The following is a 24,157-nucleotide window of genomic DNA, read 5'->3' as shown; positions in this document are numbered from 1 at the left end:
AAATGGAAGATATGTCGGAAGGAGGTTGAAATCCGATCGCAAAGCAGAGATGTTCTTCGGAAAGCGGAATTTGTAAACGTTTACCTTGTGATCCTCGGCGTAGTTTGCTTTGATGCACACTGGTTGGTCACAGTCGCACTTAAAAGAGCTGACACCTAGTTGCGAGCAAACTGCTTCGGAAACACAGGGATCTGCGTCGATACAGGGATATCCCCAAACGCAGCCAACGACGATACCCTGGCTGATCTTAACGTCCGGCAGACCGAGCTCCTTGTTATCCAGCAGCATATTTCGCAGGCAACCATTGTAGCTCACGTCACCGGACTTGAGGCCTTTGCCGAGCGCTCTGGCGCGTTTATTCAGCTCTGTGCCGCCTATGTAGAGGGTGTCGGCCAGATCGAGGTAGCGATTTCCACCGGAGGGTAGAGTGATCGTTTTTTCTTGACGGTCGACCGTGATCCCGATTCCGCTCGGATTGAAGTCAACGGCCACCCGATGCCACTTGCCGTCCGCCACCGGCGTGCCGTGTATCAACTCAGTCGGCCCGTTCCCTTTGTTCATCAGAAGTCGAATTTTACCCTCGAACAACTCGATCCCGAGGTAATCGGCGTACGACGATTGCCCAGTGTTGTAGAGCAGCAGGCCACTCTCGGCGCCGGTCTTCAACTCGAATTCCCATCTACGAAACAATGAAGGGAAGGGGAGGATCGATCGAAGAGGGCAAAATTGTAAAGGAAGTCGTTGGTCGAACGGCACTGTCCAACTTTACTTTACGCCAGTCGAACTCGTCAAACCGCGTTTATCCAACATACCCGGATACACGAAGCGAGCCATGGTATTTGAGAATAACGTTAAAACTCCAGTAACAACATCGCCGGTTCTATTCACGAGCGAGCTAGAATTTCGTAAATTGACTTGTTCGGATCGCGTCTACCGCCTATGAATGGGGACCCGCTAAACCGTTAAGGGAACGCCACGCGAAATTTCCACTTTCTTAACTGCTCCGGCGAAATTACCCGATCGTTCGCATCCTTTATCCTACGCGAAGTTTTGCAGGTCTCGTGCGAAATGTGTTTAACGAAATACTTGAAAATCCTCTGCTAGAACTTTATGAATTATTAGCTGGTGGAAATGGGAGCGCGTTCGAACGCTGTATTGATGCGCGATAAGAATAATCGGATGGAAACGAATTAAAAGCGGCGCGATATCATTGCCAGCGAGAGTTAAATGGATCGTGGGATAATCACGCGGCTTACGAGTATCTCGCGGTACTTTTATCAAATTGAAATTTTTTGTCAAATGTTTTCTGTAAAACTGAAAGGCGTTTCTTTTCAATTTTTAGGACTGTCGTCTTCTCGGGATTGAACGCAATGTTCGAAATGCGACGATACGTGACAAAAGATGGCGTAAATGCGCGGGAAAACACGGACGAGAGCAATGAAGACGCGGACGCGCGGAATTAATGGTCGTCCTAGATTGTTGGATTCCGTGGTGATTAACGTTTTGTTTACACGTTTCTGGTTGAATTCGGTCAGGAGTGTTTAAGAGGACCGTCTAAACGACACCGAGCGCTTTCATTTCCGCCGGCATGTTTGCAGTGCACGCCGCTCGTTCTGACGCTCCGACAGAATTCATCAGCCGTCGATGTCCAAGGATGTTCCACGTACAATACATAGAGACGAAGGGAACAGGATTGTTGGCATTGTTTCGACACTGTCGTTACCGTCGATACGCAACAGGTACCGTACCCCTTTTGTCCCCTGTATCAAGCTTCGAATTAAGAATCGTGACGAGCACGTTTTTAATTTGGAGAGACAAAGACTTCCAGGTGCCCGTCCGTTCTTTACGTCGCGTGCAATTCGAAGAAACTGTTTCAGTCCTTCGCGAAATGAATTCTATTCTATCCGAGAATATCGAGCTCGGATATTCCTGTATATTTGTTAATCGGGAAAGATAATTCGGTTAGTCGTGTTTTAATTATCGCGCGGAAGATTTTCGCGATATTGTCGTTTTAAGGGAATTTCCCTCTATTCCATACCTCTCTTTTGCATATCGTGTAAAATTCATGCACAATGATACCGATTAGAAGTTAAACGAAAGAACTATTATATGCTAGAGATACGATACCTTATATATGTACATTATGAACTATTTTTTTACAAGTACAGTTGCCAGTAGTATTAATTTCGTAAACACTATCTTTCGCTTAACCAGAGAGAAGGAGAGAGAAAGAGAAGTTTGCCGTTGCGATTCGTGGAACCAATCAAAACTCTTATTCCTGGAACTCTTTGTTATTCCGAAAAATGAGATCAAAGTGAGTACTTCTTAGAGAGCAAGAGATACGAAGAATCGCGGATATTGTTGTAACTAGTAGCGATGTCTTCGTCGTAACGCGATTGCGGTTTTTGTTTGGAGCTTTCCGAAATGCTTCACTAGCGTTCTCGCTGGCCTTTGTCGTTGAAAGTAGTACGGGCATTCGTCAAAGGTTTGCAACAACATTAAGAACGTTACCCGACTAGTATCTGCTACGAAAGAAATACAAACATACGTTCCGTAAAAGATATCTACCTTTGATATCGTCGCGATTTTACGATTATGAAACATCCTGACGAATGTTTTGCAATTTAAATTCGGAGGAAATTAAATTACCTCCGTCGTGCCGTGTTGCTAGCTCCTTCTTAGCTTGCTAAATTATTTATCCGATTATTAATGGTTCATCAAGTTCGGCACGATACGCTGGGTAACTTGTACTCGTCGATTAGTTTTGATAAGCACGCAGTCTCTCACAGACTGGCACTAACATTCACTTGGAAACTAGATTTTACATCTACCCGACGCTTTAAATAGACACGCATCAAATATTATTGTTAGTCTGTATTCATAGCGGTTCATCCGTCTATCGATAATTTCTGAAACCACTAATAACAGCTGTTTGACGGTTGACGAAGCGTCACGCGCGAGGTTTGTTCGTCTACAATATCGTCCTAGGTCGATTCATTTTCTGTTACAAAATCGGCTACGTGTACGCGTGCATATCTCGTTGGAATTGACACTTACGCAGCTGAAATCGTGGCCGCAAACCGTCGCGTTTCAAAAAAGCGCAATATCGACAAGCGGTTAATAATAGAAATAACGTTTCTATTATGACAAGCCTTGCTCGAACGTTAATTAATTTGACTATCTACGGCAGGCTTAAGGCCATTTTCGAACGAGTTCCACAAGCTGAGTATTTCGATGTAATTCATACGGCGCAAAAGATCATATTTATCTACGTACTTGGAGCCCGAGCGTGGAATAGGTCTTGGGATCGCTGCGAACGCACCATCCTCCACGAAACTAACTTCCGTGCTTCTTGTAGCGTCGAATTCCGGCGAACAGCTCCACGTAACGGCAGTCGCCTCCGACTGGCCTTTTCTCGACTTGGCGTATTCTATTACCCTGGCGCCATTGTAGATTATGTCAGCCATACAGCCTCTCAAGTAATCCGTGTGCCCTGAGAATAGAGGAACATATGAAGGAAAAGATATCGTCGACGGCGACGCGCTGTGTTCAAATTTGAAAAGGGAAACTCGCCGGATTTCACGTGATCGACTGGAACGAACGATTTCGTTCGAGTTGTTAGCGTCGCGCGACTTTCGGATTCGGCGTTTGCGAATTCCTTTGAACGAATTGGTCGCACGAGCAAATAACGAATATTAAATTCGGATATTAAATTCGATGGCCAGGCTGATTCTTATAGTCTCGCGGAACGTAGAGAACGCGGTGGCACCCTTTGGCACCGGTTCACGAGGTATTATTCAGTGGCGGAGGTCTTCGTGAAGGAGCCGTGTAATGAAAGCGTCAGTTGCAAACCACATCGGGGTTGATGGCCAGATAATCTCAGTTTCGTTGGCTGCCAGGGAACCAACTAGGCTATCGAATCCACCTATTCCATTATACGATCGCCAAACATAATTCACGAAAATAATCGCGCTGTAACTCGGTTATTTATTAGAACGAGCCCGATCTACGTAGCAATTTCAACGAAAGGTAATTCATTTCCTGATAAAGAGAGTTTGGTGTACGATTGAACGAATCCGATTTTGTTCGCGCGTGGTGGTATCGGCCTGAAAGTTGCGTTTATAGTCGAAGCGGTTCCGTGAAAGACGACGGTTATATACCTGCGGTAAGGTAACACGAGACGCACAAGGATGCAAAAGCGTACGGGTGTTTACTGACAGGGGTTCGTGATGACATTTTCCGGTGTAGCGGTATATAAACCTCGGCAATAAACCCAGCCGTTCATAGTGCGGTAAATCGTTCATGCCGCAACCGTGCCACAGCTTCCATTCTACGTGATCCTCTCGCGTGCTTCACGATTATATTAATTGGAGAAGTTTCGAGAACGGTTTTTCCTACAGGCGGCTAAAGATACCGCGGATAACCGCAAAATGGACCGAGGTCACTGGAAAATGCCCGTTCCGAAGGGGAGAGACTGCGCATCGCTCTTGCAGGATTTTAATGTCAATAAAATAGCCCATTACCTATCGACGACGAGGAACAAGAATCTACAGAATGAATATATACCACTACCAGCAATTTCTTGAACGGGATCGTTCAAGGGGAGCGGTACGTTCGGAATTTTGAGTGGCCCATATGGACAGGTCCATTCCTTTCTTTAGAAGATTCCGAATTAGATGTCCTTCTCGAGCTGTAAACCTAATAACTCCCAGATCAAGTAAAAAACCGCGGGAAAGGAACAGCCGGAAGGGCACGAGGGACAGACGAAACCCAACGGCTGGTAGGGACAATCAGCAACGTAGGAGGACAGTTCATCATCAGACATCGTACCGTACGGGTGTAATACTTCACTCCCAATAAGATATTACCACCACCGTGTTCCTAACATCACACTTTACGTTTATACAACAAGTGCAAATACAGCGCTGGATTACTCTAACACTCGATCTATTAAATCTCCTCCACCTTGAGCGTTAATTCATTCGAGGTACGCGATATCGACCGATCGGTTTGACCTGACCGGTTGCTCTTTCATTTGCAATACATTTGCAACACATTTATCATCCATTTGGCAAAGTTCATGAAAATATGGAATTTTTTGGGGTGGCAAATAAGTCGCTCTGCCGCTCAGGCTGGCAAATAATTCGGTGCGCCGCTCAGGCTGGCAGGGTGACACCCAGCATGGTGACACCTTTCGGAAAGAAACAAGGCCTGATGCTGGGCAATTCAGAGCGCAACTGTCCTCTGAAACCAGATTCAAGGCATAACAGTCCCGGTTACGCGGAACCAACGGCCGCTATCGCACACAAAGCGCCGACAATATCAAAAGGACAACTTCGGAACGATACAGCGTCGGATAAAGATCGACACAATGAAGCAGGATGGCTACATACGCATGCAGCTGTAAATCCTAATCCACTGCATCCAATCGAATGGAAGGAATCTGAACAAACGGAGGATAGGATATCTCTTATCTTGCCTTTCGCGGATAATTGAGCCAAGAGATTCTGCTCTAACGAAACGACGAAGAGTCCACGGGCCAAGGCAGTACAAGCACCACGGATCATCACCAAGAAAATGCGATTCGGACGGGTCATCGGAAGAGCCCAATTAGCTACGAACATCTTTCACATTTGCACGACGGATCTACAAATGGATCTCGCTCGCGTTTGGTGCTTTTGTGCACGTGGTCGCGGATGAAACGCGGAATAAAACGCTCTACAGAGATTACAGAAGGAGTTCCGCTTTACTCGACGACTGGTAATTCGTATTCGTATTCATTTAAAGAAAGGGGAGTAGTTTTCGCCGCATAATCGAAGAAAATAACGATGAGAGGGAGGGGCGGGGGAGAGAGAGAACGAGGCAGCGATAAAAAATATTCTGCAGTGGGTTTTATATGTATCGCGATATTTCGTCGCTGCGGAGACGGTGATATCGGAATGTTCGCGGATGAAAACGATTCGCCGTATTCGCGGTCGTGAAGCCGAGCGACCATAAAATAAATAATTTCCCCTGTCGCCACATTCAAGACTGTTCAATTTATTTGGACGTAACCGTGATCGAATGTTTCGCGATAGAACATTGACACCGACATCTCGGTATATACTTTTATTGATTTCCCGGTATCGGATGTATGTCTAGTGGGGAGTGTTCTCTATATTTTCGCGTAGCCACGGAAACGTCACTCGATAAACGAAATTCATGCTGAGAATTTTATTTTCAATGCTGCCTGTATAACGGGAAGACCCGAGTGAAAAGTTATTTTAATGTTTAGCTGTTTTATCGTCGTTGGCTTAATCCGCGGATAGTCGACAGAAGGAAGCATCCGAGTCTCGCAGTTAGATTAACAGTCTATACCGTTTTCATGCATATTTCAACAAGATGGATGGAAAATGAAAAGTCGCCGCGATTCTAACTTTACGCGAACTCTTCTACGGTCTGGTCGCATAGAAGCGACTTCGTAGGATCGTTCCGACCTTTCTTCTTAAAATTGCGCACGAACACGAGAACTCTGTATACGAAAAACGAACGAACGAATAGTCCGAGAGTGGCGCGACGTAGACGGTCTGTTCGCCATTTTCCTCGTTCTTTATTCCTCGACTCGGGGAATTTAGCGGGGTTCGCGGGGTAGCAGGAATTAATAAGAGATCCTGGAGGGGTGGCGGGTACGGTTATGTCGTACCATGGGGTACAAATGAATTGTCATGAATATGTAAATTGAATTTCGAGCTGGTCGTCGAGCGTTGCACGAGATGCTCGAGGGAATAACGGCGGGGAACGAGCGTCACCGGTACACTCTCTGTTTGTACTGATCGTATTCAATTTGGAACGCGTCACCTCGGTCACCTTCCGATGAATTTTTGCTTTTTAACCAACCGGTCTCTATCGCTGTCACTGTGCTCTTGCGATCCAAGTTATTGCCGTTTTAGCTTCAGGCGAACCATACCGTTCATCCTTGCGCTGTGATTTAACCCGCGGAAATAGCTGCGAGAGATACGCAACAGAGATACCAGAGACAGAGCTCGACCGCGCGGAAGTCTGGTGGAATTCGCGAGCAGCAAAATTCATAACATATATTTCTCGCTTGGATTGTTTCCCATCGAGTATAATCTTGTTGGAGCTACTTAGATATCATCTGCATGCTTCGATCGGAGTGAAAGGAGTAGCTTCTCATTCTCGAAACCGGCCTTTCTGTCGGTCAGCTATACGCACCGTACACATCCAATTTACGATTTCACGATCCCGATTAACGGGCCGGCTATTCCGGTAAGCTTCGATAATTTCATCTTGTCGGGGAAGGAGATCGATGATCGATCCGTCAGCGACTAGAAATTAGGTTTAGAGAGTACGGCCAGTGTCGTGGTGTCCTACTATCAGAATATTCTCCGTGCTAATCTTGCTCAATGACCGTTGCTGATGGTGCGCACGTCAGTGATGGATGGAGTAAATATCCCCCATGACGTACACTAAATAATATTTCACTAGATCGATGTCGAAAGATACAGACTGGCTATTTGATATATGAGGCGAATCGCTGTTTTAATTGCTTGCTCCGTTTCCCTCACGATTGCCTTATCGATTTGCTTCTGTATCGCTGTTTATCGTTAAACACCGAACGTCGATCGAGATCGAAATCGAAAGCTTTCATCAGTGAAATTTCGTTGCTACTAGCACGAAAAATACTAGAATTCTCTTGAAAAATTTTCGTATCTTTTTGTCCTTCGAATTTAACGACGAATAATGACTATTCGAGGATATTCCAGGCCACTCAAAAATACTCGAGAGAAAACGAAGAGAAATACGCGAGTCGTGCGTTAATTTTTATAAAAAAAAAAAGAAAAAAACCAGCGATTCTAACGATTGCTTTCGAGTGATTCATCCTGTATTTTTACTTATCTACGTAATCGTCGTTTGCCGTTTTCTCTTTTTCTTTCTGACTGGTACGATATATCATCTACTTCCCAATTAGTACAACAGTAGAAGAATCGCGAAAACAGTTTGCAATCGAGAATTCGTAAATGGAAATATTTTTCGCGGATCCGCTCGTACCACAAGAAATAATAAATAGAAACACTGGGCTACCGAATCGTGGGATCCGTTGTTTCTATTGTACGTAGAGCGAGAAAATCTCTGCAATAGAGTAGATATTTTGCCGCAACAAACGCAATACGAATATTTAAATCCAACTGGTTGTTGCCGGGCCGTGATCACGTAACACAAACCTCTGGCCGTCTCTGTATAATCCGTTTGCAGTTGTGAAAATATGAGTTTTTATACGAATGGCGTGTGGAATCGAAGTGGGGCTTGTCAAATCTAGTTTCACTCGACCGCGTCAATGAAATATTTTTCGTCGAACGTCCTTATATTGTTTTTCTATTTCAATTTCGGCCGTGACGAATTTTATCGTTGGGGTAGTAGTAAAAATTTATCAGTGAAAATCTTGCTTGAAGGTAGCCTCGTAGACGATACTCGTAAATTTTCACTCCGATAGATGTTAAAGGCTGTGTTGGCGATCGTTCAACCGAGCAAAAGGAAACGAAACCGTAGTCTTGTTCGACTTAAAGAAGAAAATGGTTTAAGATATTTGTAACGTAACTGTATCTATCGAAAGTAAAACACATTGAAACTCGAAATTCATGTTCTCCATGCGTGTCTGAGATTCTCTATGAAGAAATTTCGTAGCTGTCTGCACGTGCTCGTACTAACGAATAATTCAGAAATAATTCAGTAACGACACCTTCGCGTTCTAATGTACACGGCAATTTCGATGCGGAGATTACCGATATTACGATATTTCACGTTACTTTTAGTGGGAAACGGCTGGGCGAAGACTGATCTTTTTTTCTGAAAAAAATTCTCTTAATCATTTTACACTATATATTAGTTTTTTAAGAACTTCGTAAGAACGGTTCTTTTGCAATTCATCAAAAAGTTATTTTTGCAACAGCTCGGGATGCAGCATCTCTATAGGGATTACGCGTTAAAACTTACAACTTTGAAGATGAATATTTCCATTTCGCTAAGGCTAGGCTCTCTAAACATTGAATCATGTATATCTATACGTCTGTATACATATATACAGATAGTATGTTAAACAACGTATCGTTAAAATTTCAAAGAAATTACAAGAAAGTCGCTCTACGTTACAAATATCTTAAACGAGAAACGTTAAACGCTGCGAAGTAATTGCACGGACTATCACGGGTTGGCTCGAGGAAAAAATATTTGTCTTCTCGATGTAATTGAGAAACTTCATCAAAATCGATGCGTGGTAGCTGGTGCGGTCCTCGCGTTGGAAACGAGGCGTAAGTTAGTAAGCTAGTGCAGTCACGTGGCGCGACGATTTATCCGAGTGAGTCAAGCTTGCCGGTGCGTCTTACCTAGAAATAGCTCGTTAAAGTCACCCTGTCCCCCGATGAAGACTCCGTAGTGTATATTCAGTTCGAAGAAACGTCCTGGTAGAAGGGACTTGGTCGTGTGTATCACGTCAATCTGTAGCGTGATATTCGCTTCTCGTCTCGTCAGGTTTACCTCGTGCCAGCTCAGATCGTTCAATGTCAATCCACGAGCACTGGCCATCTCGCTTTCACCTGCGCCTAAATTTATGTGAACCTGTGAAAAAATCAAAAGAAACGATCTTCATAAGTCGTTCGACTAATGACAGATGGAATTACATGGACTTCGATGCTCGGCCAAAGTCGAACAACTTTCTTCCAAGGATAATTGCTCCTTGTTGGAAATTCAGATAAAGCGATTCATAGAAGGAGAATTATTCTTTCGATGGTGCACAATTTTGGGTTTACGTATTCCTATAATCTCGGAAGAAACGCGACTGTGAAAAGATTTAGATTTTCTGCGGTTAGCTCGTGCTAGTAATACTTTTTGAAATTTCTCCGACAAGCGGGGCGGAGAGAAACCCTTGGCGATTCAACGTCCCATTTTTCATCCTACTTTAACAAGAATCACATCCTCGGTTCATGCATGCGTAGTGTAAAAGGATACTCTAGAAACGTATTAAATATTGATCTTCCTCAGATTGTCATCTATTGCTCGTTTATCAGACTCTACCTCTAACTAGATGGCACGTAATCGGATTTTCTGAAACCTGTGGGCGAGTTTTTGAAAAGCTGCGAAGAACACATACCCGAGAACATAATTCATAAAGAATAGCAAGGAGGGCAAACAGCTCGCCGCATAATCCTTCCCTTATTTAGGAAACTTACTCGCGCCGACTTCTTGACTCCGGCATCTAAGTAAATTAGAATAAAAATTAGCATCTATTTACGTAACACTTGCTTCGCTTAAAATCTGCAAGGAACTGTCCATCCGGTGAAAAAGGAAAGCGACCACGATAATCCAGGTACCGGTTAAAAAGAAACGGTTGACATAGTAGTCTAGCTAGTGCATTTTATTAATCCAAAGCTCGACCCTTTTGCACAGGTACCCGGTACGACGCCACAAACGGGCAGGGATTACGCGAAGCTTTTTTTTCCGTTTTGCGGCATCTTGGGTCGACATTATGAGACTGGTTCGAGTAATGCATTATCGAGTTAGGATGGTACACGACGCGCTTTACCGAGGGACGACGCGGCAGCCTCTGATAAAGAGTCTTTAATCGCGACCTAAATCGACCGATCGAGACTTATAGCGACGTCTTCGATGTAACTCCCACGATCTCTTCGTCGTTGATCTTGAACAGGGGAACGAACCACCGAGACAGCCGTGGTAGAATCGTACCTTAATGAAAAGTCGATCGTTCGCAGAGGCGGGTCGAAATTACAAGGTTGCGCGATTGGCATCGAAGCCGATCGTAACACCGACGCTTCAGACGGTCTCTTCTCGTTCTGCGATCGATTCCGTAATAAAGGCGTGAGCTTTTGCGAGTTGCAAGTTCAGCCGGTAGTAGCGCGATGTCCGATGACTATGCAGGAACCCATTAATATGTATAAGCGCGAGAGACACGACACTTCGTTGAGTGTAAACGCGAATCTATACGTTTCGAAGGTCGAAGAGACGACCACGTCGGTGCATTATCGATGCAGCACCGGTGATTGGAAAGGGAACAATGACAAATATTCGACTGGTCGATTACAACCAGGAGAAAAAAGATGATATTTTTCATCTCTCTCTCTCTCTCTCTCTCTCTTTCACATTCTGGCCACCAGACCGAATTCGGAACTGCGTGCTTCGGCGGACATCGAATCGTTTCGACGGAATCTCGATATAAAGCAAACGATGCACGTTTGATTAAATTCATAGAGATTTTTCGTTCATTTGGTAAATATAAACGCTGTAACGCGCGATAGAATAAATTTTCATGCGAATTTAACGTGCTGCTGAAACAATCGGAAGTAAACGATACTTCTCGTCGATGAGCTCCAATTTCCGAATAATTGAATAACCGTGAAGATGGAAAAGATTTTAAACGAGTAAAACCACGAAGCGAGAGCCGAGGCAGATCCTACAGCGTACCGAGGCATACAAGGCTGAAACGATTCCATTGCACTTTTTGCTCTCTCGCTTATCCCCCTTCTCATCCTCTTTAACGATCTTCTTAACAAATTTAATTAAGCTCAGACACCACCTACCCGTCTTCTCATGGTTCGGCCTGTGGACTTAACCCTTCGCGAAATTAGATTCGCGCGGTTTTCACCTTGGATCCTAGCGCTCCATCGAGAAACGGCATTTTCTTCGTCCTCTAATGCACTTAGACGGTATTTCAACACTCTATCGCGATACTGGATTACCCTAGTCATCGTCTTAAGGTTGTCGCAAAAAGGCTCAGGTTCGACGATTTAAATTTCCTGCAAGACAGCGGACATTTACGTTCACGCGTTAACCACTGCGTAGTAGTATCGAAGAAGTCAGTTGCTCTGTAATTTTCTCTACGTTTCCGAAAGATTTGAGACGAGTCCAGAAGGGAACTGCTTTCACGACGTTCTAGATTTTTAGCTGAATTATAGCAATTCGCATTTCCAGGGTCTCGCTCGGCCAGCTGAATAGGCTGATCGGTCTGCAATTTTCTGGATTTATTAGAGTTCGCGAAGGAACTGGCGTTTTCCTCGTTTTTCTTCCTCGCTGAATTAGATCGAATTAGAGTTTCGTTCGAGAATTTTTCCTCTCGTATTCGTATAATCGCGCGATATGCTACGTTGGCAGTTAAATATTCGCCGCAGACGTCAACACTGTTTTGTCTGCCCGGTTGCTTATTGTTTGCGTCTCTTCCCTTTATGTAGCTTCTTAATTGAGAGTTACACGTTCGCAATTTCTAACGAAGATTCATCGTCGGTGAAACGTGGTTTGTGTTACGATCTCGTTTGCGTCTATCGATTCACGTTCGAACGCGTTTACGAAGGATGAGAGACACGAAACGCGACTTTCGCTAATCGCGTTAACCCAAGTTAATGCCAGAATCGGTCTAAAACGTTCAATCAAGAACGATACGCGTCACCGATTCAAAGTTTGCAAATCCCCTCTCGCTAAAGAATATTAATGTCCCTTGTCTGAGGCCAGGTAACAATAACCGCTGACAGACGATTAATAGCCAGCGCTCTGTAAATGTTTCGGGCTTTCGCGTTTGTTTCTACTTATCAAGCGTTTGCATCGTATGAACGCGATCGCTGGATATAATATATTCGAATTAAACGTAACGAGCGTAGCTGGATTAACAACTGGTTCCTATTTATCGTTAGATAGTTGTACGCATTTTGTGGTGATGTTGCTCCTATTCGTCATACTTATAGCGATTCTTCTCACGGATTCATAATTTGTAACTAGAGCTCGACGACGATTACTATCTAAGAGCAAAGTGGTCCATCTGGGCACTGTCGTCCCACGTGCATCGTTGTTCCTCGTAATGCAACCTGGTACGTTCGTTGCAGCCGTTTAATTCCTCGGCAACGAGCATTCGTTTCGGGCCGACGTCGCGGCGTCACCGGCGATCGTTAATAACCGTGCACGTTCATACGAGCACCGAGAATTCGTGGTTGAAACTCGCGTCGACTGAATCCTTAACGATCGGTACGCTTCAACGTGTTACAGCAAAATCATCCGGAAGCAAACAAGCATAAAAGTTTCCGACAAAACCCGCGACGGCACAAATTATGAGGTATAATCGCGACCCGACATAATTGAACGAAACGATCTCGTGTTCCTCCATACTTCTTCGTTAGACTGTGCGACATGGAACGCTGGTTTTTCTTTTCTTTTTTTTTTTTTTTGCTAAGTTAAAACGCAACGATTCGCGTTAAAAATTTCGGTGCCGATCGCGTTTTAACGACAACCATGGAAGAACAGCTTTCACGATTATTTGCAAATAGAAATTTTCACGGCAGTTTACAGAGGATGTTGCTTTGAAATAAATTACAATATTTTATTTCATGTGGCGTGCGCGTGAAAGTTAAATCCCAGCGTGTCATATTTAATTCAATTAAAAATAGTCGCCGGCTCGCGAGCCGCTATTGTATTTTTGAGACACGCGGCGAAAATTGCTCGTCTCGTGAAACGGCGATCGATGGGTTGTAATGTCGTATTGTTTATTTCATCTGGTATAAAGCGATCATTCCGATGCGGTAGTTACGCGATGGATTATTAACTATAACAAAATCGTGTCGTAGCAGTATGTATTTTATATCAAAGTTTACGCTGAAACTCATTATTGGCTTGGCGCGTTTCATGCCCGGCTGATTCAGAGAGAACTTAATGCCCTGGAATTGATTTAAACAAAGTCAAAGGAAGGCGTTAACTTTGCTCGAGAGTGAATTTTACGAACGCTTTTTACGTAATGGGAAAGGGAAAGGGAGAGAAAAATAGGCAAAGAGAAGAAAAAAGATGGTTGTTTTCTTCTTTCGCCGATAAATGTTATTCTGCCATGAGATGCATCGATCTGCCCTGTTTCTCCCCCTTTTAACCGTTGCTCGTGAGGAGCACGAGCAACGGCGTACATAAATAAGATGTTTTTACTTGCGGAGTTTTAATGGTTCGAATAAAACGGGGCAACGATGCGACGTTAAAATCACGGTTTTTATCGAAGTTATAAAACCAACCGGTAAAACGTCATCGTTGGACGTGTGCATGAAAATCGTATTTCACCTTTCGCATTTTTTATGGCTGTCGTGGTGTAGTGTTTTAGCTCTATGCGTTTCCTTTTCTCGTCCTTTTCTCTATGTATCAAAGCAAGCCTAATTTCTTAGCTCGGTTGTAGAAAGATAGAGAGTTAAAGAGAAAGAGAGAAAGAGAGAGAGAAGGAGGGACAGGAAGAGAGGGACGTAAGTCTGACTGTCGCGTCGGACTGTAGCACGTGCGGTTGGTTAACGACGAGCGACCACGGAGCTCCAAACAGAAAGCCTATTAATAGAAGTAAGCATTGAGGGCAAACGAACCTTCAATCTGCCGGCTTCGAGTTTGATCAGGCAGTAATCCGTCTTGCCAGCGGCCAATAGCAGCATAGCGTCCGCGAGATGAGTTCGAAACCGGAAGCTGATGTCAGTCGCACCCTTAGCTTCTTGTACCGGAAGATGAATGTAGCTCGCACCATAAAATGACACTGTAATAAATTTGAAAAATTTATTGTTCCTTCCTGGTGGCAATCGTTCAGCTATCGATGCGTGAAATATGAATGTATAGTATATGTTTGCTCGTTTCTTTGTACTAGGTTACTTAGGAGGTGTATACGCTTTGAACACGTTCATAGGCATACACGTTTCTGCTTAAAACAAGCTGCAAAACGTAGAGCGTATTTTTACAGACGCATAAACGTACAGTTTAGTTTCTTAAAATCGTTCCTTAAAAGGATAGGATTTAAAAGAGGAAAACGACACGATAAAACGGAAATATAATCGTATCGGATTTGTTATAAATAATGGTAGGTAATCTCGTTGTTGATATGAAAGTTTCAGCTTGAATAAAAAATAAGGTAGGTTGAGAGAATCGGATCGGGCGTCGTTAGAAATTAAGGTCGTTTAAATGACATGGGAGTTATCGAGGTCGTTTCATTGGCGGTCAAGGTCATTTCGGATCACGACAATGTATAGCGGTCGATCGACGAACCAATAGAATCTGTGAAACAATTGGATACCCTTGTTTGCGGCATATTTTCCGTTCCCTTAATTTTATTGGGGATGAATTCTACGAATCGATGCGAACATTGCAAATAAACGGAAACTTTAGAAATTGTTGATTATTCCTTTTCTGCGTTTCGCGGAGGAACGCACGCGTTGTTTGCACGCTTTTCCATTTTATCGATAAAAATGTTCGTTTTGAACGCGTCGCTTTATATCGTAGATGTTTAAGCGATTTAATTCCTCGAACAATCAAATTGAATTTGATATTCGATTTTGTCGAACCTCGGTATGTTTCAACGTTTTAATTTTCGCCTGTTTGTTCCGTACATATCATTCGTATAAAAATTTCATACACGACGAAACGTTATTACAACCTTGATAAATAATTTGCGTTGAGGAATGTGATCAGACGCGTAATGGGTGTTTTCGAGAAAATTCTGTATATATGGCACAGTTCGGGCAATTTTTTTCACCCGGTAGAATAAGTAATAATTTCAATGTAGATTTTTATACGATAATTGATCGCTCTTAATAACGTTAAAGCCTGCTTATAAACTATTTATCATTTGCTTGTGAATAAAAGGATCGTGTAATTTTTATCGATGTAAAATATTCAGCTGCTGAGCGTTTGCAATCGTATCAAATTGGATTCTTACCTGTTTAATTTAAATTGTCGCGGCGGAGTCTCGCAAAATATGGGGAATTTTACGGAAATCGAAACGATTGCGAAAAGAGGACTACAGCCGTGGCAAATAAACGACCGATGCCGCACCACGACGGAGCAAAATTTATTTGACGTTGTCGATCGTTATGATTTGATATTTTTCATCATTCGATATACTTCGATCGTGTCGAGCACGGAGAAAGAGGACAACGTAATGAAGAGAAGAAGAAGGGATAAAAGAGAAGAAAGAAAATACAGTAGGCGATTGAAAAGGTTGGCAAGACCGATGAATGAACGACTTCAACTCCTTTAAACGACCGTTGAAGGAGAGATCTCGTATCTAGCTGTATACCGAGAAATCGGACGTCCTCTTACACCGAACGTTGAGACTTGTAAAGAGTTTATTTCCCAGTGGCGTGTAAATGATCTAAGAAAGCGGTCGAGTACGTAGAATAACCGCACGGGTCATTAACTACGTAGGATCCTCTTTTTCTCTTTCTTCGGGGCCGTTCTTTCATCTCTGTTTCTTTCTCTTCGCTTTTCTTTTCCTATCATCGTCGAACAGCGCATAAAGGCATTAACGTCGACAGCGAATCGTTTTCATCGATTTCGGGTTACCGTGTAGATCGTAATATTGTTATTCACGCATAGACTATTCCTGTAGCTTCGCATCGCGGTTGAATGTAGTTTGGTTGGCGATGGCAGAGTTCAGCGACGATACCGTACGACACCAACGCCTGCCCGTTAACCAGAATCCGTGGATTTTTACGCACGGGTTTTATTGTTTTCACGGTTCGAATTTATCGGCGCAAGGCACAACCTAGAAATAACGAGGTCGAGATCCTTATCCAACTACTAGCAGATTTTCTCTTATCGGAAATGTTGATCGATCGCTAATTACCAAGATAATAGGGCAGAGAAATGGCGCAAAGTCAGTCGCTTGGGGGTAGCGTTTCTGCAAGCCAACCTCACATCTGACCAATAAACGTCATTCTTAGCTAATACTTGACGTCGGACGTGTTCGTGGAATCGTAGCGAACTCGGCCTTGTCTCTTCTTAACTCGCGTATTACGAATGGTAAAGCATCGAGCGGCTGTCGCATCGTATTCGTCTTCTTTTCGGTAAAGTAATCCCACGTTGAATTCGAGACGAGACAAGATGAGACATGTACACGGTACATAGTCGAGTGGTAGATCTGTCCCGTCGGTGGAATTGGTTTTACTCGGCGATGCACCTGTCGGTTCGAAGTTTCCAACGAACAACTATAGCAGTCTATAAAGCACAGATGAGCTGGATAAACGGGAAGGTGACTATGACGATATTGTTCTTGCATCGCGATTCCGTTTTTGTCGCGTCGACGGATTCCGGTTTTCAATGGAGCGCGTGAAATGCGTTGGATTAAGATGCCACGTTTCACGGTATTCGCGATTTTCCGCGAATCGACGCGCCAAATTTCCGCATACCGCATTGAATAGAGATTTCGGCTTTTCAACGATGATTGGCCGTTAAACGGCCAGTCGTATTTAATTAACAAAATCTGTCGATACGCTCCTTTCGACTGAGAAAGCGTCGACTGCTCGAAAAACGGACGCTTTCGAATCGCGGGCCAAGCGTCGACGCAGCATTAATTTCCCAGCAAAATGATGGATTAGTGAAATGGAACGCGAGATAAACGGGAAATTGATTAAACTCGTGTTGCTATTGCTATTTCCATCATGGTATTTCGATGTTCGGCTAGATTGCCCTCGACGTTCGGCTATTACAGAAATACGTAGCCGAGGATCAAGAATGGTTTCTGTAAAATCGATAGCGATAAATTTCGTTTTCGACTCAGTTACAACGAAAAATAGCAGGTAATTGTTTTTCAAGCTTCGGCTAAAAGTTTCTACCTCATATAATTCGATCGTTGGCGTTCGCAATATCCGCTAAACGATGGATTAGCCGGTTAAATGAAAAACTGATTACACCTTGTTGGTCGATGGGCAAACTTCTAGCTATCCTTTCTTCGTTTCTTCCTCGTATCCTTTCGCTAAAATTTAATACCCGATCAAAGTCACGAAGTGAGTAGATGAAGCACAGTTTACGTAAAACTGATAACCCTCGCGGATGTTGGCGGTTATACGCAAATCCGATGCGCGCCGCGTCCTTCTCCAGTCAACGTTATTTTAGATGGAAGGTTTCGAAAATCTGTTAATCGGTCAAGTTCGTACTTTGTTCGTCGAATGATCGGCGCGTATGCTCTATACGAGGATTAATCGAAGCTTTATCGGTGCATCGATGATCGGTTAGTGATGCGTAGCTTCGAATAAAGAGATGGATACGGTGGCTACTTCCGTTTTTTTACGCGCTCCATCACAGTCGTGTCAAGATGAAAAATCGCGATTCCACGTTTTCAACTCGATCGTCGTTTCTTCTTTCCCTCTCTCACCGCTAAAATTAAATCTCCCGAAAGGTTCGTTGTCTCTGTGTATCGAATCGTTAACTATAAATCGTTCAAAAGGAAATAGAAAGAAAAGACGACGTCATACGGATAAACAGTGGCCACTGAAAGTAGTTCGATCCACTTAGATCCTTTTTCTATTTATAACGAACGTAAATAGGCCCGTGTTGTTTCGATAAAACAAAGAAAGTGCAATGACGCGCCGTGTGTATAACTGGATTTCGAAAAGCATAGACTTGGGTTAGGTTGGTTCTCGGCTACAAAACGTAAATAAGTCGATATCGATCTGATGCTGTTCATGTGTCGTTAAGTGGGCGGTAGCCATAAATAGGTAAGAACACGAGACGAAAATCACTGAATCACGGACTGTATCGTGGCAATTAGAGACGATCGAAACCGCGGCTGCAGATATCATACTTTGGTATTTCATCTGCGTCACCGTGAACCAAGCGAACCACATCTCATATTATTACGTTATTTCTCTTTGCTATAATTTTCGCGAAACGAAACGGGGCAAACTAATTTTGTAATAAATATTTGCAATTAACCGTTCCATATTTGCTGTTTCGTTTACTTTGTCATCCAATAACAGCGAAATATTTTTTAGTTCTGACGCGATTGATGATTCTAATTAAAAACGGGCAGATTCCGTACGAAGTGATACTTCGTCGTCGTTGTTCATTTGCTTATTTCTCGATACTTTCGGTCAACAGTTTCTGAATTACTGTCAAAATGGAAATTTCTCTCGCGATATTATCCGCGAGAAAATAATTGGATCCTTGAAAATTCATTTTTACGCGCGTAAAGCCTCACGGTGCACTTTTTCTTTGCACATCCCTTTTTCTCTTGTATCGCAATTGTATCGTTGAAATTTTTGCGTCCGTTCGAAAGAAACGAGCAAACGTTCGACGAAAAATTATCGTTAAAAGGATACACGCGAGCTTCGTTGATCCAGGAATCGTTGGAAAATAAGAACCGTTGGATCGACTGATCGTAGAACGAGCAAGCCGTATCCCCGTGTTTACGACTGGCGCGTTTTCGTTGGTTATTAAAAGCGCAGTGGTAGATCGTTGGACCATTGAAAAAGAGGTCGGTATCGGTGATATAAGTACATTCGCGGCGGCCACTCGTTTCGCTGACCATAAAAGTTAATCTCTGTCGATGTTTGCCGGTTTTCCATCGTGCATCCCTGGATTTACGATCGCGCGATGGTAACAGCCGAAAGCAAAGCTCGCGTTTCTTTCGTCACCGTCCAAGTGACGTCTATACATTACCTTTTTCATCTGTTTGGCAATAACCCAAAAGAGAGGCCGTTACTGCTAAGAACATTAGCAGCTCCATGTCGTTGAGAAACATTAGGCTCCTTCCTGGACGTTTCCTTTTATATCCTTTCTCCTTTCCTGCTTTCTCGTTTTTTCCCGATTGGAATCTGCAGACTGCACCACGTTTTTCGCTCGCCACTATTTCCTCCGGTTCGTTTCGCTCGCGAAAAGGAAGGAAAGTCTGCGTACGCTTGCGAAACAACCCGACCGGGGATATCGCCACTTAAGGGATATCGGAGCCGCGTGACGAGAATTACGACAGACTATTTACAGGCCGGTTAAGACTCGGGCGTACTCTTTCCATCCATTTGGGAGCGTCGATCGTCACGCGCAGTCACGCCGCTCGAATCACCACCGTTTCCCGTATCGTTCTCACGTCAACGTTGATTCGCTGATGTCGACGTCGACGAGGCAAGCGGCGACGTTTCGTTTGTTGGCAATGGTCGCGCGTTTTAGTCAACGTTCACCGGTCACTCGCCTCTATTTTCGTGTACGAATCAAAAGGCACAACCGTCAGGCCGAAACAACACGGAAACGGTGATCGGCGTAGCTCGTTTCGTATAAAAGTGTAAAATCGAACGGTGTTGTTGCGAGTATCGGTTCGACCACGTTTCGCTCGCTTCTGGCTGCGTTCTACCCTTTGACGTCGTTCTGGCTGGCATCGTGCACGTACACTCTTCGTTTCCTTTTCCTGCGCCGGCGAATCCGTTCGTTTCTAAAAGGATACCGGGTCACGGCTATAGAACGACACCTACGTTCGCTTAGCCACGATTTAATCAGCAGAACGGTTTTCAGATTACGCGACGTCTATCGTATACTCCGGCTGACTCTATTCACCGACCACTCGTTTTACTCGCGAGACGCTCTTACGGTTAAAGCTGTTCTTCTTGCTCGAGAAAGGATACCGTGCGGTCCGCGTTTGCCTCTTTTAACGAGACTCGTTTCGCTAGATCTGATCGGGATTGTACTTCTTTCTCGAAAGACGTTCATTCGCGGCAAATGTCTCATAAAAGAGACGAAACATTGAAACTTTTACCGTGATGTTCGTGTTCGCCGAACCGTCTAATTCATCGTCGTCAGGACGGTCACGTCCGCGTGTTTCTTCGTGTAGAGACGACACGATCGCGACTGGAATTTCATCTTCCGGAGAGGAATCCGCTCGCGTCCGACGATGTTTTGCGACTTTTATTTCTCAATTGGTACTGATGTATCTTCGTGTCAAAAGATTTTGAGTACACGATGCTGAAATTATAAACCAGAGCTCTTATTGTACCGCTCGGAGAGCTTGTTCTGATTTTTCGCTGGTTTATTTGCTTCTAGGACCCGTCGAGCATTTAAATCCGTTGAAAAAGCTCGGAGCTTCCCCTTGACGACGATAACCTCGAACGCGAGCGGATTTTTAGCGGTCGATCGATTCGAATTGCATCGGAACGGAGAAGGAGAGTTTTGCCACCTGGCAATCTAAACATTTAAACAAGCTAGTTAATCCGGCACTTGCCACCCTCTTCTCCACGCTCTCTTTGTCTCTCTCTCTTTCGCGGTGTTTCCCCGTTTTTCTTTCGTCGTGATTCGGTTTGCTTTCACGCTGTGAAGAGTCTCTCGCTAGACGCGCCAAGCGAAGGAAGAAAGCGCCGGTCGGACCGGTGTTTGATCCTGGCGCGGGATTGCGTTTTCGTTTCTACGAATCTCATTTGCAGTGACCGATATTCGGAACGGTCGACGATTCTCGAGTGCCGGAAAAAGAAAGAAAGAAAGAAAGAAAAAAAAAAAAATAAACGGACAAGTTGGATCGACGTAGCACCCGGGCCATATTTTTCTCACCCCTAACCCTCCCCCGAATTGTTCTCCCCGATGGTTCGTTCCGACACAACGCTCGACGCCGGAACAAAAATAAAAAAATAAAAGAGCGCGTAGTTTGGCATTTCTATTCAACGAGAAAGAGTAGAGTACGACGGGAAACCATCGACCCTCTGTGTTCGTCTGTCCCACGGTTACCGATATTCATTCCCGCGCGATCGAACGGCACCGGGAACACGCGCAAGGCCGCGGATCCAATTCACGAAATACCCAGAGAATCTGCTGCTGTCTGTTCTGACCACGAGTCGAACAATCGTCCGCGTTTCCATGGAAAAATTCTCTCTTCCTCGACCTTGCTCTCCGTGAATATAAATATTTCACGGGATGGAAAATGGAGGAGGCTACCAGGTATATCTCACTGCGGAACGAGATCATTGCCGATTTTGCGGAGTCTATCTATCCTCTTTACGCCACGGAGATAAATGTTTGCCGGAGAGCCTTAAACCGAGATAAGGAAATGTACGCGATATCTTCGAAAAGTCGTAAAGTCCGTGGATTTCCATAATGCAAACTTGCTCGATGTATATGCGCGTATAGTATGCAGACGCGTATACACAGCCGTCTGTACATGCTCGTCCGTATCTTTTTTCTTTCTCGCGGAAGAACTGCAGCATCAAACCGAGTTCCGATATCGGAGAATCGGTAATGTTTACAACGTATTTACGATTGCTCGCCGCCACCCAAGGGTTTCGTACCAGGGAGAAAGAGAAAACGCCGCTATCGATACTACACTCTACTTTCGTCTAATGTAACAAGCTTTCGAACAATACGCTTGTTCGTATACCGCCAGCCACTTGGCCTCTCCGATAAAAAGATAGTCTCTGTTTTACCTCTTTCTATCCTGGCCTTCGAGGAAGCAGACAGCGTGGAGCAGTCGATGATTGTGTCCGCCGCGTCGCGTAATCGATCATGATGTTACGTTTAATCCAACTCTTACGAACTACCGGCGGCGTGGAAATTTAATGTCAGATCGTTCAGAGAAATGGGAAGAAAGGAGAAACGGTTCGACGTCGTAATATAAATGTACCCTTTTTCCAACGAGTTATCGCCTGCGGGCATTTTGCTACGCGAGAAGACTCGCGTAAGTAAACGTTGAAACCGCGCGGGCTTCGAGAAAACCGTTGAATTACGATTTCGCAGACGATCAACGTTCAACCTTTGTTCGATGAAATGCCTACGAGGTACGATTCTCATCTACGGAGCCGGTCGCGTACCGAGCTCTCTCGTGGATCGTGATATTCGAGGAAAGTCGTCGCGAGCGTAAATCATAGCGACGTAAATATTGGTTTCGTTCCATCTTCGCGCGCAGGCGAATATATGTATTATACTTGGAGCGGATTTTTTGCCGTAAAACGATTCACGAACATTCGTCTGGCTTTGGTCGGAACGGAGACAAACATCGGTCGATCTCGCCGATTCTTTTTTCATCGTGGCGAATTCGCGATTGCCTCGCAACTGGTTGTTCGACCCGTGCATCGAATCGCGAATTCGAGCCGAGAGCCATGGGAACGAGCGCGACTCGGCCAGGACGTCGTATTCCCCGTTTTCGTGCCGGCTCTATCGAATCTCTACGTTGTCGCGTTCGCGAAACAGATACGCACGGACGTCGGATGGACGTGGACCCTTTCGGCGAAGCACGCACTCGAAATCCATACGATGGACAAGAGACACGCGTCCACGCACGCGGCAACTCTGGCGGAAGAGAAGTGGCAGCGGAGACCGCTCGGTTCGCGCGTACCAATGCGCTACCGACAAAAAAGAAATTATACAGCACCTCGAGGAGCTGGACCGAAATTTGCATCCGCGAACCGTGACTGGCGCTCGTATATCCTACTCGGTTGGCGAGAAAGTCCGTGGACCCGTGTAATGGCTCACGTACGTGAACCCGAGCACGCGGCTGAAATTTAAACCGTCACTACCACCAGCATCCCTGGTATCACTGCCGCCGCCGCCACCACCACTGTCATCATCACTACTACCACCACCACCACCACCACCACCACCACTAGAAACACTACCACCACTGTGTCCAGTATCGCGGCATGCAATATCACTACCCACCCTTCGCCTTTCACAGTGTTGCGAAAGCGAGAGAGAGAGAGAGAGAAAGAGAGAGAGAGAGAAAGAGAGAGAGAGAGAGAGAGAGAGGAACACAGAGAAACGGTACAGGCAAGCAAAGATTCGGAGGAGACAGGTTGACTAGCCCAGACCGGCGTCGATGTTCGTACGAATGTAGAATTCACGCAGAGAATCGAGCTTCGTACATTGCGGTGACGTGGAGTTTCGATGTTTCGATCGTTTCTCTTCCGAATGTTCCGGTTGTTGTCGGGATTTTACCGTATTGGTCGCAACAGTTTCGTTGGATATACCGAAACGCCAGCAAGCGTCCTCGTAGCTCCGTTTTCACTCGTAGCCGTAGCACGCACCGTACCGACCGAAGGGAGGCAACGAGCGTGCGTCCGACCGACCAACGGAGGAACAGAGAGGGTTGCAAGTGAGACGAATCGAGAGAAGAGCAGCGTGCTTCGACCGGGCGTTCCTCGGTCCTCCTCTGCCGCACGACGACTGAATCTTCGGGGTGGACTGGGGAGGCTGCGCGCAGGGTCGGCCCCGCTCGTTCCGGCACCCCGGCTCTCCTTTCCTTCTCTCTCTTTCTCCCTTCTTCCTTCTCAACCTTCTCAGTCGCGTCTGCTTGACATTTCCTCCTCCCGAGCGATAGGTATTCGATCCCTTCTGTCGCGAATTTTTAAGCAATTTGCTTAACGATACACGAAGATCCGGCATTAACGCGACTTTGAGAGCGTCGCCAGGC

General features: G+C 45.0%; 1 protein-coding gene across 12 annotated transcripts in view; it reads right to left on the bottom strand.

Moving 5' to 3' along the window:
• The window catches only part of LOC126919298 (chondroitin sulfate proteoglycan 4), a 33,639-nt gene extending 9,716 nt beyond the window's left edge, over window positions 1-23,923 (bottom strand). Inside the window, exons 1-7 of one of the 12 annotated variants that reach the window (XM_050728280.1) lie at window positions 23,513-23,923; window positions 20,525-20,949; window positions 19,441-20,203; window positions 14,382-14,545; window positions 9,381-9,612; window positions 3,277-3,493; window positions 85-679 (exon numbers count right to left, since the gene is read on the bottom strand). In XM_050728280.1, the coding sequence (XP_050584237.1) occupies window positions 85-679; window positions 3,277-3,493; window positions 9,381-9,612; window positions 14,382-14,545; window positions 19,441-19,522 (1,290 nt within the window). In that variant the 5' untranslated portion in view covers window positions 19,523-20,203; window positions 20,525-20,949; window positions 23,513-23,923. Of the gene's footprint in view, window positions 1-84; window positions 680-3,276; window positions 3,494-9,380; window positions 9,613-14,381; window positions 14,546-19,440; window positions 20,950-22,175; window positions 22,834-23,119; window positions 23,338-23,512 lie in introns of those variants that run through there. The other 11 variants (XM_050728284.1, XM_050728279.1, XM_050728281.1 and 8 more) reach the window with 11 other exon arrangements.
• Window positions 23,924-24,157: the final 234 nt, after the last annotated feature.

The sequence above is a fragment of the Bombus affinis genome, chromosome 8 (genome assembly GCF_024516045.1).
Source record: "Bombus affinis isolate iyBomAffi1 chromosome 8, iyBomAffi1.2, whole genome shotgun sequence".
Lineage (NCBI taxonomy): Eukaryota > Metazoa > Arthropoda > Insecta > Hymenoptera > Apidae > Bombus > Bombus affinis.
The sequence above is the reverse complement of the archived record's forward strand: the minus strand, read 5'-3'. Positions and strand labels throughout refer to the sequence as shown.